General features: G+C 36.1%; 1 protein-coding gene across 2 annotated transcripts; it reads left to right on the forward strand.

Annotated features, from left to right (window-relative positions):
• Nucleotides 1-4,003: 4,003 nt before the first annotated feature.
• LOC112716396 (granule-bound starch synthase 2, chloroplastic/amyloplastic) lies at nucleotides 4,004-10,513 on the forward strand. 2 transcript variants are annotated; one of them, XM_025768305.3, is made up of 8 exons: nucleotides 4,004-4,994; nucleotides 5,803-6,295; nucleotides 6,698-6,762; nucleotides 7,329-7,406; nucleotides 7,503-7,613; nucleotides 7,818-7,862; nucleotides 8,428-8,601; nucleotides 9,226-10,513. In XM_025768305.3, the coding sequence occupies exons 1-8, from the start codon at nucleotides 4,638-4,640 to the stop codon at nucleotides 10,180-10,182; spliced, it is 2,280 nt and encodes a 759-aa protein (XP_025624090.1). In that variant the 5' UTR covers nucleotides 4,004-4,637; the 3' UTR covers nucleotides 10,183-10,513. The 2 variants fall into 2 exon arrangements, with proteins under 2 accessions (XP_025624090.1, XP_025624089.1); XM_025768304.3 differs by having other exon boundaries at nucleotides 4,056-4,994; nucleotides 6,677-6,762.
• Nucleotides 10,514-17,484: the final 6,971 nt, after the last annotated feature.

Here is a 17,484-nt window from a genome sequence, read left to right on the forward strand (position 1 = left end):
ACAATTTGGCCATCAACCTGAACTTATGCCCGGTAGGTATTCTTTGGACGCGAGGATTCCATGCCACACTGCCTCAGTTGCTTCTGGAGGTTTGGTTTCTGGAGATTCCAGTAGAAGTGACGGCGGTCGGGGGATATTTAATAGCCGGAACCTACGGCGTGTATCAATGGGTCAGATTGAAGAAAATGCCGGGGCAGGTGAGCATGAGACGAATGAGTATGTCGTGGAAGAACCGGATGATGAGGATCAAGACGAGAGCGACGATGAGGAGATGGACGAGGATGAAGAATCCCGCAACAATACCCCTGATGATGGGGATGATGCAGGTCCGACTTTATTTCACTGTCCATTGATTATATTGCATTCATTTCAGGACTTGTGTCTTTATGATTATGATATGAACTTGTTGGTTTTTTTTTGCTTGTTTATCCCGTGTTTTCATCATTTTGGATAGTCTGTTTCAATAAATTATGTACAGGTGAGACAGATAAACATTACAATCTCAGGGTGGACCCGCCACATCGTAGCGCTAACCGATACACCCCGTCCATGTTCAAGAAGGCCAAGAAGAAATGCAAGAACTTCGTCGAAGACATAAAATGGGCATTGAGAAAGTAATTATGTGGGTCACATAAGTATTGTGTATGTATGTTGGAAACTTGTAATTTGAACTTAATATTGTGTTTGTATGTTGTGTGGGTCACACAAGTATTGTGTATGTATGTGTGTATGTATGTTAGAAACTTGTAATTTGAACTTATTGTGTTTGTATGTTGTGTGGGTCACACAAGTATTGTGTATGTATGTTGGAAACTTGTAATTTGAACTTACGTCAGTGTTTGTATGTTGAAACCCTTTAAATGTGAACTTCATATCGTCGATTATGCTACAACTTTTTGGTTGGATAAAGTACGTAGTCTCAGGTGTCATAAAGAAGTTTCATGAAAGTACAATGTTCCGATAAGGTGGTTAGCACAAACGGATAAACATAAACAAGCAAATGCCATAAAGTACTATAATGAAACATGAAAGGCATAAATCTATTGTCCTGGGTTGCTGGGACCTACACCAGCTGACCGACGGCATCTACTTCGGCTGTGTCCCTCGGCTCCACATTGCCTACAACGCCTAGGAGCACGTAATATTCGTGTGTCCATTTCGTTCAATAAACGTGTCATCCTCAGGCGACCTTTCGTCACCCGTCTCAGGTTCGGATTCGGGACAAATCGAGGGCCGCTGTACACAGGCCACGTTGTAGGATTCCCCAGTGGCCGAAACCTAGCTCGGTAAACCCTCCGAACTCGGTCCATCTTGTAAACTTCGTGGACATACACTCGCCAATCCAGTCGCTGATTCGCACAACATGCAAAAACATGTCGACAGGGAATCCATCCACCTGGAACTCACCACAGTCACATCGTTGTCGACGGAGGTCAACGGCATACTCAGTTCCACCTGGCATCTCACGAACTTCGAAGACCTCATTCATCCTGTCGAAGCAATTAACCTGGATGTTTGATGATGCAAGTTGATTTGCATTCAATTTCGACGTGACAACCTCAGAAAAAACATGTCCAGCTGTTATCCGCGACTCCGCCTCGGCTCTTTTTCTAGTGAACAACTCGTTAAGCCTGTAGAATGTGGCTTTGACAAGTGCAGTTATAGGAAGATTGCGTGCACCCTTCAACACTGAGTTGATGCATTCCACTAGGTTTGTCGTCATGTGACCCCAGCGGTAGCCACCGTCAAACGCCAATGCGTACCGTTCGCGTGGGATTCGGTTAAGCCAGTTCGTATAAGCCTCGCCCCGTTCACGTAAACGCTGGTATCGCACTTCGTATTCGCGCACCGTCCTCGAATAACCTGCACAACAATCAAAGTCACACAAGAGAAGAATTCATGAGAAACACTAATTGAAGGTAACTCGGTTAATAACGAAATTCGAATTATTAAAATTTACCTATATTGATCACAAGTTTTTGCAGGTACGGTGCCTTGAACTTTCTCAAAAAGTTCGACTCTATATGCTTGATGCAAAACATGTGGAATGCTCTCGGGGGCGACCAAGCTCCGTTGCTCCGGGCCACAGCTGCATTGATGGATTCGTGCCTGTCAGAAATCAGTCCCACACCATCCCGAGTCACAACATGTTGTCGCAGGTTACTAAGGAAAAAGTGTCATGCATCAGAAGTCTCCCCCTCCACAAGTGTGAGAACCGTTGTACCTCCTTATAACCCAACAATACTTTCTGCTGATCATGCTAACCCTGATAAGCCAATCACACCCTGATCCATACTGTGTACACTTCGCATAGAAGGTCAACGGCTCCGACTCATACACACGGTAGTCTACGCCTCTTCGGATGGTATAATCTTTCACCGCCATCATAACAGCTTCCCTAGAACTGAATTCCACTCCGATTGCAAATTCACCATCTGCGACCATAGGAATTTATACCACAACGACAGCCAAATCAAAATAATTTAACACAAATACATTTAATAACTGAAATTAAGACTACGTCAATGCTCCCTATATCCACATCAATATAAATATTATTCCTATCATGTTGTCATCCCACTTTTAACATCATACAAACATAAACACATAAAAAAGTTTGGACGAATGCACACAAATTAATATTCATGTGAATTATCTTCTTATTTACATCTATCAACATAGATTATTTCCCAAAGTTTAATACTTTCTATATTTATATGTTAATACGTACCAGCACTCATATATTCCGAAAACTCCGGCGCATGCATGGCTTCCAAGTCCAGAACCCGCATGAAGGACGGCTCCTCAAACGGATCTTCGTTTGCGAGTGCATTTGCAACGTCTCCCACATTTGGAGCCACCACCCCGTCACCTTGATCTTCTTCTCCGTCTGGAGCAACAGCTTCGTAATTACTTTCAAACTCTTCCTCACTGTCACTATCGTATTCTTCCCCTTCAATATTTCGGTCCGCTTCAGATTGTTCGAATTCGACGTGCAACTCTATCACCGATATCTGACCGCGAGTTTCAAAATACATTGAAAACATCTCCTGCATACTCGCTTCGTCGGTTACATACTTGGTTTGATACTGCACGAAACCACCAAATACCGGTATGGGATATCTGTATACCATACATGATATTTTTTTTGATATCTGAAAACCTATCTTCTCACAAATCACACCTTTTAGCTCCTCAAATGAGATTGTGAACGGAATAACAATATCTAACGGCTTCTCGCAACTAAATCTCACTCCTTCAGATGTTTGTAACAGAATCTGACCAAAATAATATACTCTAAGTATAACTCTATCATCCATTTTTCATACTCTCATACATACATATCGACTATACTCTCATTTACTCTTGGAGTTTAAATAAAATAACAGAGACGCAAGGAGAAGTAGAAGAGAAACAGGGGAAAGAAGAAGACGCAGAACAACGAAGACGAATCAGATCTGAGGAGTGCATCCGAGTTTCCAAAACACACACACACACACACAAAATAAAAAATTATTAACTTTGGTCCCTTAAGGAATCGGACCCTACGAGTTCGGTCCAAAAAAAAATTTTTTGCTCATCGGATGGTCCGATTGCTACACACAACTTCAATTTTTTTTTCCCGCACAACGCAATCGGACGGTCCGACTCCCCCCTGCCATGGCTCAGAAAAAGCTGCCCCACACTATTGTCTAATACCAACATATACCATATCCAAACACAACTCACAAAACCCTCCAATATTGAAAAAACTAAGCCACTGTTTGTTTATAAAAATAAAATATTTACACAGAGATATAAAAATATAAAATTATATTTTATAAAAAAATATAAATAAGGATAATATATTTAAAAATATTGAATTAATATATTTTATATTTATTTTAATAAAAAATATAAAAATATTAATAAAAAATATCATTTATTTTTATTAAATAAAAAAATAAAAAAATAAATTTTTATAATTTACCAACAAATAAAATATAAGAACATAAAATATTGCGTCTTTATGTTGTCCTGTTTTCTATATGTTGTCTTATCATCTTCTAGAAAACAAACGAAGGCTAAAGGATTTGGAAAATTCACAAGAACAAGACACGTTCACAGCAACTGTAGAAACCAAAATCGATTATCTCATGAAAAAAAAAAGGGAGTAAAAAATTCACCTTTTTCGATCCATAGCAGGTTACAGTTAGTAGCTTAGAATATTCACAAATCACAGCAATGGGACCCTAAAAATTTGTGGCCACAATAACATTCTCATCCAAAATTCTCAACATCATCATCATCGTTTTTCATCAATTATTATCACTGCTGTTCCCTGTTTGAACCCTTGTTTTATTTTTATTGTTTTTTTCCCTATTTTTTGTTACTCTTTTCACAGTTCTCATCCAATTCACAACCACCATTTATTCCATGGTTTTTCTGCTTTCTCACCATTCCCAGAGAAAGAAACCACCTTTTCGCTCCACTTTCTTCACTTGGGTCAGCTCCGATTTGAAAATCTCAACTTGGGTTTTGTTCATCACTCACTTTCACCTTCTGGGTCTCCACGCTTTTCACCTCACCTCATCAAAAAGACAAAAGTAACCCCTTTTATTGTTACTCTCTCTCTCTCTCCTTGATCATCATCACCAATGGCTTCAATTGGTTCATTGCCATTTCTTGTGGAAGCAAATGCTGACACCACAGTGCTAATGCTTCACACCAAGAACAATAATCACCACAACCGTCATCATCATTATCATCATGGTGCTCTTAAGTTTCCAGCAAAGTTTGGAACTTTAAGTGGTTCTTCAGTTTCTGAGAATTCAAGGGGCAGAGGGTTGGGGCGTGGTAGAGTGCAACATAGGTGTGGAAGGCGCATCATAAGAGCAGTGGGTAAGAGCAATGGGAAAAGTGAGGATAATGATGAGTCAGAGGATGAAGCTCTTCAAGCCACCATTGAAAAGAGTAAGAAGGTTCTTGCTATGCAGAGGGAACTTCTTCAACAGGTGAATGATTTGGAATATATTTGTTTTTTATTTAAGAAAAAAAAGGTTGAACTTTTTCCATGTTAAGCCATACACAAAAAGTTTCAAGTTGAGTCCCTTCAAAGCTGTTTTTAGTTGATTTACTTTATCCCCCCTTTTTTTGTGGCTAGAGTGTTGAGTGATTCTATGTAATTGGACGATTAGGACCTTAAATTATGAAAAAAAAAATGACGAGCATCCGTTTCCTTTTTGGCAGAAATGCTGAGAAAGGTAAAGCAAATGGTGATAAAAACTAAAAAGCAATGGTTAATTTCAGCTTTGGGCCGATTAACTTTCTTATTCAGCTTTGGATATTGATCACTGCATAATAACGACATAATCTAAATGGGACTTTGTTATTTGAATTGAATAAGCTGGTTATTCATTCTCTTCTGAATAACTTGCCAAAATTATGAGGATATTTTAAAGCAGTTAATACGTTTGTTGAAATAACAGTAGCTTCTCGATCATGTGTTTGCTAGATGCACATGTATTGAACACAATCTGGTATTGGGTTAAACAGAATCTCATTCTCATAAAATTTTAACCAGTTACTTCTAACACTGTTAAGCGAAGCATACTTAAAATATTAAAAAGTGGCCTGAGGCTGAGATTCATGAGTGAGTTCAAGGGATATGAAGTTCTATAGTTTCCTTATTTATGATAATGGAATTGATAATACAGATTAGATCTGTATTTCTCAGAGTTACGTCATTTGTTCTCTTTTTTTATGTTTTATGATAATAAAAGTCCATACGGTGGTCTTATAATGCTTCGCTGTGTATTTCAGATTACTGAAAGAAAGAAGCTGGTTTCTTCTATAGATAATGACACCATTCCTGAATCAGAGGGGTATGGAAGCAATGATGAATCTGTGTCAAACCCCTCAAAACAACCGAAAACTTCCATTGGTCGAGGCGATGCTGTAGAAAACCAAAATGGTGGTGTTAATTTAAACAATTATGCCCATTCCAGTGAAGAGGAGATAATAGATTCCCCAACCCGTGAAATGGCTTCCTCTAGTTTACAATTCAATGAACAATTGGAGAACAAGAGATATGAGACAATCAAGCCAGATACTCTTCCAGCCTTCCTTATGAACCCCGAAATATCAACTCCTCTAGAGATTGAACAGAATGTTGTGAACGATTCAAGTTCAGAGGTCGTTACTGATGAAGCTGAAAATGCTGAGCATGAAGGTGAAAAATTGCCACCATTGGCTGGAGCCAATGTCATGAATGTTATAATAGTAGCAGTAGAATGCGCTCCTTGGTCAAAAACAGGTAATTTTAAATCATTTTTATTATTCAATAGAATGTTTTCCGTTTGTAATTGTATCAGGAGCTCGACTATGATAGTTTAAATTCTATACTTGGCTGATTTTTCTGGCAACCAGTTCATCATCACCATGTCCATATTTTGAAAGTTTTCTATTTTTTTGTTTGTATATTCATCATTGCAAGCTTTGTTCTTTGATTGAGTTACGGCATTAGCAACTTAGCAGCCAAATGTGGCACGCACATGAAATCTTAAGCATTCATATGCTGCAACTAGTTTCTTGAAGCGAGTCCATAAACTCTTCCACTAATGTTCTTTGATGGACCAAATTTTTCGACCTGTGGTTGTCCTTCAGTGCATGCTGTTCTTTCTTATGTAATTTACAGACTCACACCTGAACTTACCAGGTGGACTTGGAGATGTTGCTGGTTCATTACCAAAGGCCTTGGCTCGGCGTGGACATAGAGTTATGGTAATATGTTGTTTTGTCGGTAATTTGTCTGAGTATCATGTGTCTGGAAAGATAATCTAATCTTTGAAATCACTGCTTGATCAATGAAGAATCATGCAAACACAATCTTTTCAACTGGGTAATGAAATGTGTTCATCCTACTTCAATTGTTTCTTGGTCATTTATTCCTTCTTTGCTTATTAGATACATACTGAAAGGGTGATTTTCCGTCTCTTATCTCATTTCATATTTTGCCATTAAAATGCATAATATCAAAATAATAGTCCTACATATAGAAAAAGGTTCTAGTCTTTATTTTCATATTTGCATTTACTCTAGGACACTTTGGAAACAGGTCTTTATTTACCAACTTCCAAAAGAAAAGCAACATGGGACTCTCTAGGCCATAGACATGTGTGGTTTTTGTCCATATTTCCCCTTATTTTATGCTAATTGTGGATCCAATATATAGCTTGTATCATGGCTCATAAGATTATTATTAGAATACTTTAATGGATTCTAAGGTTTGTATTCTATGAATGCTTTCTTTTAAAACTTATTGCTCTCTTTTCTTTATCTCTTTGTAGGTTGTAGCACCTCGATATGGTAATTATGCTGAAGGACAAGATACGGGTATACGGAGAAGATACAAAGTAGATGGTCAGGTGTGCAGCAGCTACTCTGTTCCTAATCAGTTATAATTTGTAAATTTCTGAATTGCTATTGCCTTGACTTAAATTCCTTATTTTTTCACTTTACAGGACATGGAAGTATTGTATTTCCAGGCCTATATTGATGGTGTTGATTTTGTTTTCATTGACAGTCCAATACTTAGGCATATAGAGAATAACATATATGGTGGGAACCGAGTGGTAAGTTTGATATAAACTATAACATTACCTAACACCTAATGATTGTGTATGAAGTGACTAAAATGCTCTGGTGTTTAGATTTAAGGTATCTTAGAAACTCATCTTGCATTGTTACGTATTAAAGACTGCTCAGATAAAAGAACCTACAGTTCTGCTATCATTATTTCTTAGATTTTGACTCTAGCTTGTCCTTTATTGGAACAGGATATTCTAAAGCGAATGGTGCTGTTTTGCAAGGCGGCTGTTGAGGTACATGAATCAAATGTTTTGTGATGAGATCAATTATACAAATGACCAATTATAACAATTATTGTACCTGAAGACCTTTTATCACGACACATTATAGCACCCAATTGTAAATAATGTCTTGTTTAATTTGAAGGTGACATTAGGCTACCTTACATTGGGTGAAAATAGTAAATAACTAGTTGTAAATTTTCTTAAAGGGAATGTCACATAAATTCTGGTTTCATCCTGGTAAATCTAAGAAATAATTGCCATCAGACCGGTGACAAAATGAGGAATTTCCATCTTCATGTGCTGGAGATTACAAATTTCTCTTATATATCAGCATATGGAATATCTTAACCATTTCCTAACTACAGTGAAATTCAAAAGTATATTGATATGATTACAGTAAAATTTGAAAGTGTATTGATGATTATCATCAAATAACATTGGTTACCATGATTTTTATCTGAAATTCCAAATGATTTTTATCAACAGTCAAAAGTCACTCTAGCGGATGCGATTCTTGTGTGATTCTGATTTTTGCTTACTTTGTATAAGAATAATTGAACTTAATGATTTTCAGGTTCCATGGTATGTTCCATGTGGTGGTGTTTGCTATGGAGATGGAAATTTGGCCTTCATAGCAAATGATTGGCATACTGCATTGCTGCCAGTATATCTGAAGGCATACTATCGCGACCATGGTTTGATGCAGTATACAAGATCCGTTCTCGTGATTCACAACATAGCTCACCAGGTTCCTTCTATATACAGTGATTTTAATGCAAGTTAATTCATTGTTTTGAATGGAGATAGACATGCATATTTTCTGTTTTCGCTTGTTGTCTGTTACCAGATCAAACTAAAAGAAGCTGATATTATATATGTTCAGGGAAGGCATGCATTTTGAAGAGTAATGTGTGGCATAGAATTAAGGCTTCTGAATCACCTTTTATCTAAATGGTTAAATTGATTTTTGTTTTTTGTTTTATATGAAAACAGAAAATGAATGAAAGGCTATGGGCCTATGGATAGTATCTTTAGTGTCTCTCTATAACTGTTATTGATCTTTAGTCTATGCTCCAATAACTGAACTTCAACCTCAAAATTTACAATATGCTTCGAATAATCGAGAAGTAAAAACGGTGTGAATATCCTGCTCTCAACTTCTTTGTGAATATCATAGTTAATTATGTAAATGTTCATTTATCTCTTTAGAAAGCAAATCAAGTACATATCTTCTCAATAAATGAATTGAAAGCTTGCATTGCTTGTGGATTGCATCTAAATTGAGTGCATGTTTTAAGTGTTTGAGGTTTTGTTGCATCTATTTTGATATAGTGAAGGAACTTTCACATTCTCACATTTACTTTCTTTATAGGGTCGAGGCCCTGTTGATGATTTCCGCTACGTGGATTTACCTGAACACTACCTCGATCTATTCAGGTTATATGATCCCGTCGGAGGCGAACATTTCAATATCTTTGCAGCTGGTTTGAAGGCAGCAGATCGTGTTGTCACCGTCAGTCATGGATATGCGTGGGAAGTTAAAACTTCCGAAGGAGGTTGGGGTTTGCATAACATAATAAACGAGAGTGACTGGAAACTGAGGGGAATTGTCAACGGAATCGACACCAAAGATTGGAATCCGAAGTTTGATGTTCACTTGACATCAGATGGCTACGCCAACTACTCTCTCGAGACCCTTCATAGCGGCAAGCGTCAATGTAAAGCAGCCCTGCAAAAGGAGCTTGGTTTGCCTGTCCGTGAGGAAGTTCCAATATTGGCTTTCATTGGAAGGTTGGATCATCAGAAAGGTGTTGACATCATAGCCGAGGCGATTCCTTGGTTGGTCAGCCAGGATGTGCAATTAATCATGTTGGGGACCGGCCGGCCGGACCTAGAAGAATTGCTTAGACAATTTGAATCCCAACACCATGACAAAATTAGGGGATGGGTCGGCTTCTCCGTGAAGATGGCTCACAGGATAACTGCAGGCTCCGATGTACTGCTCATGCCATCAAGATTCGAGCCATGTGGACTGAACCAACTCTATGCCATGAGTTATGGAACCATTCCGGTTGTACATGCAGTCGGTGGACTGAGAGACACAGTGCAGCCTTTTGATCCGTTTAGCGAGTCAGGTCTCGGGTGGACATTTGACAGCGCCGAAACTCATAAGCTCATCCACGCGTTGGGCAACTGCTTATTAACGTATCGCGAGTACAAGAAGAGCTGGGAAGGGCTTCAACGGCGGGGAATGATGCAAGATCTTAGTTGGGACAATGCTGCTCAGCAATATGAGGAAGTTCTTGTTGCTGCCAAATACCAATGGTGATTTCTTGTTGTGCAAGGCAAAGGAACTTATCAAATTGTTTATAGGCAAGATATTTCTGAAAATTTTTCATGGTACCATTGCAACCTGCATGATGTGAGTCCCTAGAGCCATTTTTGTCATATAAGCTAAGAATCATGAAATGCCATTATTAATGGAAGGGTCACCTACTACTATATACATAGGAGTGAAAATGATCTAGTGTGAGCGCTTGCTTCTGTTGGGGAGAGGGGCATTTAGGTCATTTACAAGAAGCTACTCATTTTTTGTGTCTTTGGGTCTTGAATGGCAATTTTGTCATTACAAATAATCATCAGTAAGTATTCAACTTAAAGGTGTTAAGAGTGTTGGTGGTCGATTTGGATTGATTTTAAGTGGAAAAGAAATTTTAAAAAATAATATTTGAAGACAATAATTTATTATATTTTTTGGTGGTATTTATTTTATTTGAAAGTCATGGGATCAGTACTTTTTATTAATTTTGACTAGTATTTGATCCGTGCAAATGTTAAATTGTTTTTAATAAATAAATTATATCAATTCATGTGTGTAAATTTGATAAACGTACCTACAAGCTGTGTTGATTTATATATATAAATTTTGTTAAATATAAATATTTTAAATATAAAATATGTTTTATATATGCAAATTTTCATAAAAATAGATGTAAATTATTATTGGTTAATTATTAATAAAAAATAATAATATTTGTTGGTTCTATAATTTTTTTTATATATTGAGTAGTAAGTACAATGTAAACATGTAATTTAGTGTAGCTTTTATCTATTTTTGAATTGCATGGCTTGATTGGTTTTTGAAAAAATAAAAAATTTATTTTTAGAATATTAAAATATAAAAACTTAAGTGAATAGATAAAAATTAAAATTTTTACTTTGAATCTATTGCATGGATAAAAAAGAAATAATGAATCTTTTTAATATCCTTAACAATTGTCATTAGGATAATTGTTAGCTAATTTTTTAATTTTTTTTAGACAAGTAAAATATCAAGCCCAAAAAAAGAATATGATACAAGTTCAAATAAATAAGACTAAAATATACCATCATTTTAACTACTCAGACATATATAATTAATGACTTTACAGCATAAAGCCATAAACCATGATATAATTTTTTTAGGTATTGATTAATACTGATTTTTCTTTTTCATTTCCTATCTTACTTTTATCTGCTCATCATGATAAATTCTTTAACCGCTGTCAATTCATCTCCTAGGAGTCTCACTCTTCCTCAGCTCCCTTAAGTATTAATCTTCATGATGGCTCAACATATTTTCTACCTTCAATGCAAATCCATCTATCTCCATAGTTGTTTGAAGAAGTTTGAGGATGTATTTCTGGCTTTATTTTAAGAATGTACCACTTCTTCTTTCAAAATTTAATATTAAAATATTATTTTTTTAATTATTTATTCAAATGCTATTATTTTCATATTACTATAATCAGTTAAAAATAAAATAATAAATTAACTACTACCTTAATAAAAAGATAATATTTAGATAATTAGTTATAAAATAATGACATTTTAATAATATGTTTCAAAAAAACTTTATATTCAATCAACTTTCAACCTATGCCAACGAGTTATAACTCAAATGACATAATATTTTCATATATTTCATAAAATACAGTTTTCGTACACCAACTTAAAAAAGTACACAAAGAGAGGTTACATATACACAGACATGTTCCTCCTTGTCTCTCTGTTATTTCTGGAGAAAATATTGAGATATGAGCAAGCAAGCATCTTGGTGTCACCGGAGAGTTACAAGTGAGTTCCACAAGTCTGCAACTACTTGAAAATTTTTAAATATGTCAAAGGAATGAGGCTAACCCATCAATATAAATTTAATAAAAAAAATATTATTTATGTTTTGAGCAATATTTTGAATATATCCTAGTTGAAAAGTTCTTGTCACCATCTATATCATATAGTCAATGTGGCTGTTAACAATCCACATCAGTATAACGGCAGTTAACAAAAGGATTAACAAAGATTTAGGTTTTGCAACTTGAGAGATTTATTTGGTTATTTTAAAAAATTAGAGACGTATTTAAAATGCGTTGAAAATTTTTAGGGATCATTTTGAACATTAATGTAGCAGACAAAAATGATGAACTTCTCAGACTTGGAGGAAGACACATCCAAAATTTTGATGTTTTGGTAGAATAGATTCGTTATGGTGAAATAAGAATTTTGGTGAAATTTAGATCTAATGATTATTTTGAATTTCTGACGTTTACTATGTTGTAGTTTTGGTTTTTGAATTTAATTTAAAATAGAATATTTACTCAAAATAGTCCTGACAATTCTAATTGGGGACAAAATGATCTTTGACCTCCTCTGTTCGGAATTCAATATTGTAACTTCAAACTACACGCACAACTTCAATATTCACAAGAAGAAAAATCATCAACTTGTTCTCAACCAATTCATACTCAAGAAACTAATGACTTCTCTCAAGTACTTGTCGTATTTGATGGATCCCATGAATCTAGACCGCAAGTCTGATTTGTTAAGACCCGTCGTCGTCATTGTGGCCATCTCCCTCCTCCTCTGCCCTATCATCTCCATGACCACATTGTCCACCACTCCGAACGCTTCCTTCAGCTTCTTCTCCGAACCAATGTTCAGTAATTGCTTCAGTTTTCATATAAGTGGCAACAACGATATTGCTCGTTATATTGATAGCTTGGATGCGAGGTCGAAACTGTCTGCCAACTTGGACTCCAGGAAAGAAGAATGAAGCACTCGGGGTCCATTCCAAATGAGAATTTACATATGATGTCGAAGGAGAATCTTATCATGATGTCCTAATGTCCAATAATCTATATTGCTTGCCGGAGAATGGAGAAAGGCTTGCCCTTGGGGTAGTTGTGGAACTTGGTCTTGAGGATGTGATGGACGTTGTCCGGATTGGAGGTGATGTTGTTATCGAGGACGTGGAGGTGGATACTTTTGGTAGGTGAAGTGCAGATGAGGTGGGTGTACCAGTCACAAAGATTTAGGAAGTGTGTGGTCCATAACATGTTGAGGTAGGTGCGACACCATGACTTGATCTTAGAGTTGAAGAGGAGAAAGGAAAAGATTGGAAAGAAGAATGTGAAGGTGAAGAAGGAGAGTATGAATGTTAGGATTATGCGAGATATGATGAAAATTGGGAAAAACAGTTTCGTTTTCGAATATTTTGTCTCATGTTAGAGTTGTTAGGGATCATCTTGTCTTCCGTTAGAGTTGATGGAGCCAAGGACCTAAGTGACTGACGAAATTAATTATTAGAGACCAATCGAATAATTAATTTTAGTTGGAGACAAAAGTGTCTGACCCGAAATTCTTTGAGAATCAAAATGGTTAAATACTCTATATTAAATCTTTTCACAATAGACGAAAAACTTCTCACAATAGACGAGTTTTTTTCTGAAATAAAAAAAATTATTTCCAAAACAAATTATTTGAACTTTAATTTCATAGATACGTTTTTTTTTTTGCATTAAAGGCAAGTTCATCACACCCCCAGCGAACTCCACTATTTTAATAGAGTTCGCCGGGCCGTACTCCCGGCGAACTTCACCTTGAGTTCGCCATAGTATATAAACCGTGGTGCCATTCAGTTTGTCGCTTTCAACCTTTCTCTCTTCTAACTATCCTTTCTTCCTTCTTCGTTTGTTATTTTCAGAATCTTCTCTACGAGATTTTTTGTCTTCCGATGTCCGTAAAGTCATTTATCTACTATATCGTCAGCTTCAGGTCAGTATATAACATGTTAGTTAGAGTTACTGTTTACATGTTAGCTAGAGTATATAACATGTTAGTTAGATTTTTTATGTTATGCTTTTCAAGTAGAGTTACTGTTTACTGTTTATAACATGTTAGCAGGGACGGACCTATGTATTATAATGAGGGGGGCACTTGTTCGCACTCTTATTTCATTTTTTTTAAATATACATATATAATATGCTCCTATTTTAAATTTTAAATGACCCTACTACAACTAAATTTAACCCAATTATTTAAAGTCTCAAACCCATTTTATCTTTCTATTATTTTGACTATTAGTTAACTTAATTAAATTTAGTCTTCTCCTATTCTCAAATTCCAACCGTCACCACTCCTTTATTCTCTTAAACCTTCTTTTTAGTTTCATATTTTCAACCTTCTTTTTCTATTTCTTTTCTAATGGTCATCTTCTCTTCATCAAAAGATAAATTTTAAATTCTCTATTTTTCTTTATATAACTCTCTATGACTCTATTTATCTTTCAATTTTATTTTTTTAATATTTTTAATTACAAATTTTAATTCAAGCAATTATAATTTAGGTATTAATCTAATTTTTTATTCTCTTCATGAATTTATATTTTTATTTTATTCTCAATTTAGTGATTCTTATTATTTATTTGTTTATCTTTTGTTCTATTTTATTATATGTAATTATGTTACATATAAATTTTCAAAGTTAATTGATCAATTACTAATTTATAATATATATATATATATATTATTTTTAGAAATAGTAATAGAAAAATATTTTAAAAATAAACTTTCGTTCTGTTTTATTATATGTAATTTTTGTTTTTTTTTATTCGAATAATTAATGTGCACTTTTATTTTTTAAATTTTGATTAATATATCTTTTAATAATAATGTATATTATTTTTATCCCCCAACATAAATTTTCTGGAGTCCATCACGCATATTAGTTAGAGTAATGTAATAGTTAATTGTTAGTTAGTTTAGTTGAAATAGTTAGTTTAAGTTGTGAGTTAGATATTAATTAGTTAAATATGTAGTTAGATTAAATTAGAATGATACATAGTTAGTAAAATTAAGTTATCAATTAATTATTCACTAGTATATTTATAGAGTTAGTTGAATATGTAATTAGATTAGATTAGAATGATACATAGTTAGTAAAATTATGTTATCAGTTCATTATTCATTAGTATGTTTATAGAGTTAGTTGATGTGATCATGTAGTTGGTTTACATATTAATTATTTAGTTTATAAACTGATTAAGATGTAAGGTAGACAATTAGTTAGTTTAAATATGTCTTTTAAAAATTTAGTTAATGTGAAAGGAATTGAATTCAGTTTATTTTATTTTGTTTTACTAGAGTGTAGTTAGATGGAGTAGTAGTTATTGGGGTACGAGCATACGCTTTATAGATTAGATCAGGCTGAGCAAATTGTAGGCAGACTTAATCGAATGGTACATTTTTATCACTCTTGTTTATTATATTGTAATAAAATGTAAATTTATAATTTTATATGTTGATCCTCTTTTTCTAACTTGTTTATTTTGTTCAGTAGGCGCCTCGAATCTTGCACACCAGACGGAATTCGATGAGACGCCCACCTGAGTATATTAGGACATATTTCAGACGAGCTGGGTTTGAATATGTGGCATACATGGTGGAGTTCGAGCATGACTAGCTATTGGCGTCAGCATTGATAGAGAGATTGAGACCTGAGTCCTATACGTTTCATCTGCCATGCAGGGAGATGACTATCACCCTGCAGGACGTGGCGTACCAATTGGGACTCAACATCGATAGTGATCCTATTAGTGGCTGCATCGGTTGGTGGGAATAGCACCATGATGGACGGTCAATTAAGGACCTTTGCCAGCAGCTACTGGGTGTTGTTCCAAGCCCTGAGGATAGACAGTCATAGACGAAGTGAACTGTCAAACTCACATGGTTTTACAATACCATCTGTGGAGAGTTGGAGCATGACGCCACTGAGTAGCGCCTGTTATGGTACACGAGAGGGTATATTATGCAAGTGATCGGGGGTATCTTATTCCCAGATGCATTTGACTCTCGGGTACACATTAGGTGGCTCCCCCTGTTAGAGGACCTTGACAGATGTGGCAGATTGTCATAGGGCTCGGCTGTGCTGGCATGGCTGTACCACTAGATGTGTCATGCCATGGAGCATAATCAGCACAATTTGGGTGGTTGTGTCAGTTTGCTGCTCTCTTGGGCCTATCACCATATTCCACTGTTACGCCTGGATGGATTTGAGACTCGTCGATTTTCGCTAGTTGAGAGGTATTATTGGTTTTTGCACTTTTCTTCATTATTTAATAAAATTGAGAAATAATGTGTAATCATTATTGGTATTTTAGGTGGGTTGAGTACTGTCCAGACAATGCCAGAAGTGAGAACAGGCTTAGGCATTACAGGCGTATGCTGAATAGGATCGGCATCATCAACATAAGTGATAAAGATTTAAAAATTATAATTTTATGTAAATTAAGTTTGAAACTTGTATATGATGCGTCTTGCATTTTTTGAACATGTTGAATGGACGTCGTATGCTGACCTACAGCTCCAAGGTGTAGTTCCACCGGGAATAGTTGAGGCTGAAGCCTCGGCGGCGGTTGTATGTCTGCTCCTTTGCTTCGCTATCGTTGAATGGCATCGGGTTGACCGAGTTGAGCGTCAGTTCGGTGGCCTGCAACGCATTTCGAGCAGGCCTCTGAACATCGACGAGATGCATCGATATGATGGTAGGTTCGGTTGAGGCGAGTGGTTCCCAAATTTTCTGGATGACTAGCATGAGATGTGGGAAGTTATACACCATCATATCGACTTGCGTCCATCATGCTGTATATGACCTGGTATCTTTAGTGGGGCCACATGGAGTTGTTTGGTCAAGGTGACCAACACTTGGTGGCGTGCGAGGTTGTGCTAGATGACCTGCCAATTCACCACCCAGATACTCTAGAGCTGTATCAGCCAGAGGATAGTGACCTTCCAGAGGTGTGGCCTTATGCTGGGAGAGGGAGAGGTATGGGGCAGGGGAGAGGTAAAGGTAGAGGGAGACGCAGTAGAGGGAGAGAGAGGCAGGGGGATTCGGAGGTTGCCCCCTGATAGCAGAACCCTCATGACTTTCAACATTATCTTTCATCATGTCAGCATTACCAAGTTCGACGTTTGACCCCTCTTGACTACCTTCCAGTGGCATATTTAGATCGACCATCGTCCTTCTAAAATTTCTTCTAACAACTCCACTTAATGGACTATCATCAATAGTATCCGCAGATGATCCTCGTCCACCAACTCAACTAGAAACACGAATAATTCCAACAGATGAACATTTGTCAATCGGTTATGCCACGACCTTATAAGATGTACGTCCTCGTTATCACGTAATTGATACCTAATTCAAAACAACAGAAATATTTCTCAAAACCGTGGTCTAATAAACATAATAACAACAGAACAAAGATAATTGTAATATACCTTTTATAAAACAAATTGTCATTTACTTCGGTCGG

This window comes from Arachis hypogaea, chromosome 10, assembly GCF_003086295.3.
Source record: "Arachis hypogaea cultivar Tifrunner chromosome 10, arahy.Tifrunner.gnm2.J5K5, whole genome shotgun sequence".
Lineage (NCBI taxonomy): Eukaryota > Viridiplantae > Streptophyta > Magnoliopsida > Fabales > Fabaceae > Arachis > Arachis hypogaea.

Excerpts from the sequence above, each read along its gene's own strand:
- LOC112716396 (XM_025768304.3), top strand. The coding sequence starts at position 4,638 with ATGGCTTCAATTGGTTCATTGCCATTTCTTGTGGAAGCAAATGCTGAC. Across the intron at positions 6,763-7,328 it reads GGCGTGGACATAGAGTTATG|GTTGTAGCACCTCGATATGG; the intron begins GTAATATGTTGT and ends ATCTCTTTGTAG. Across the intron at positions 7,407-7,502 it reads GATACAAAGTAGATGGTCAG|GACATGGAAGTATTGTATTT; the intron begins GTGTGCAGCAGC and ends TTCACTTTACAG.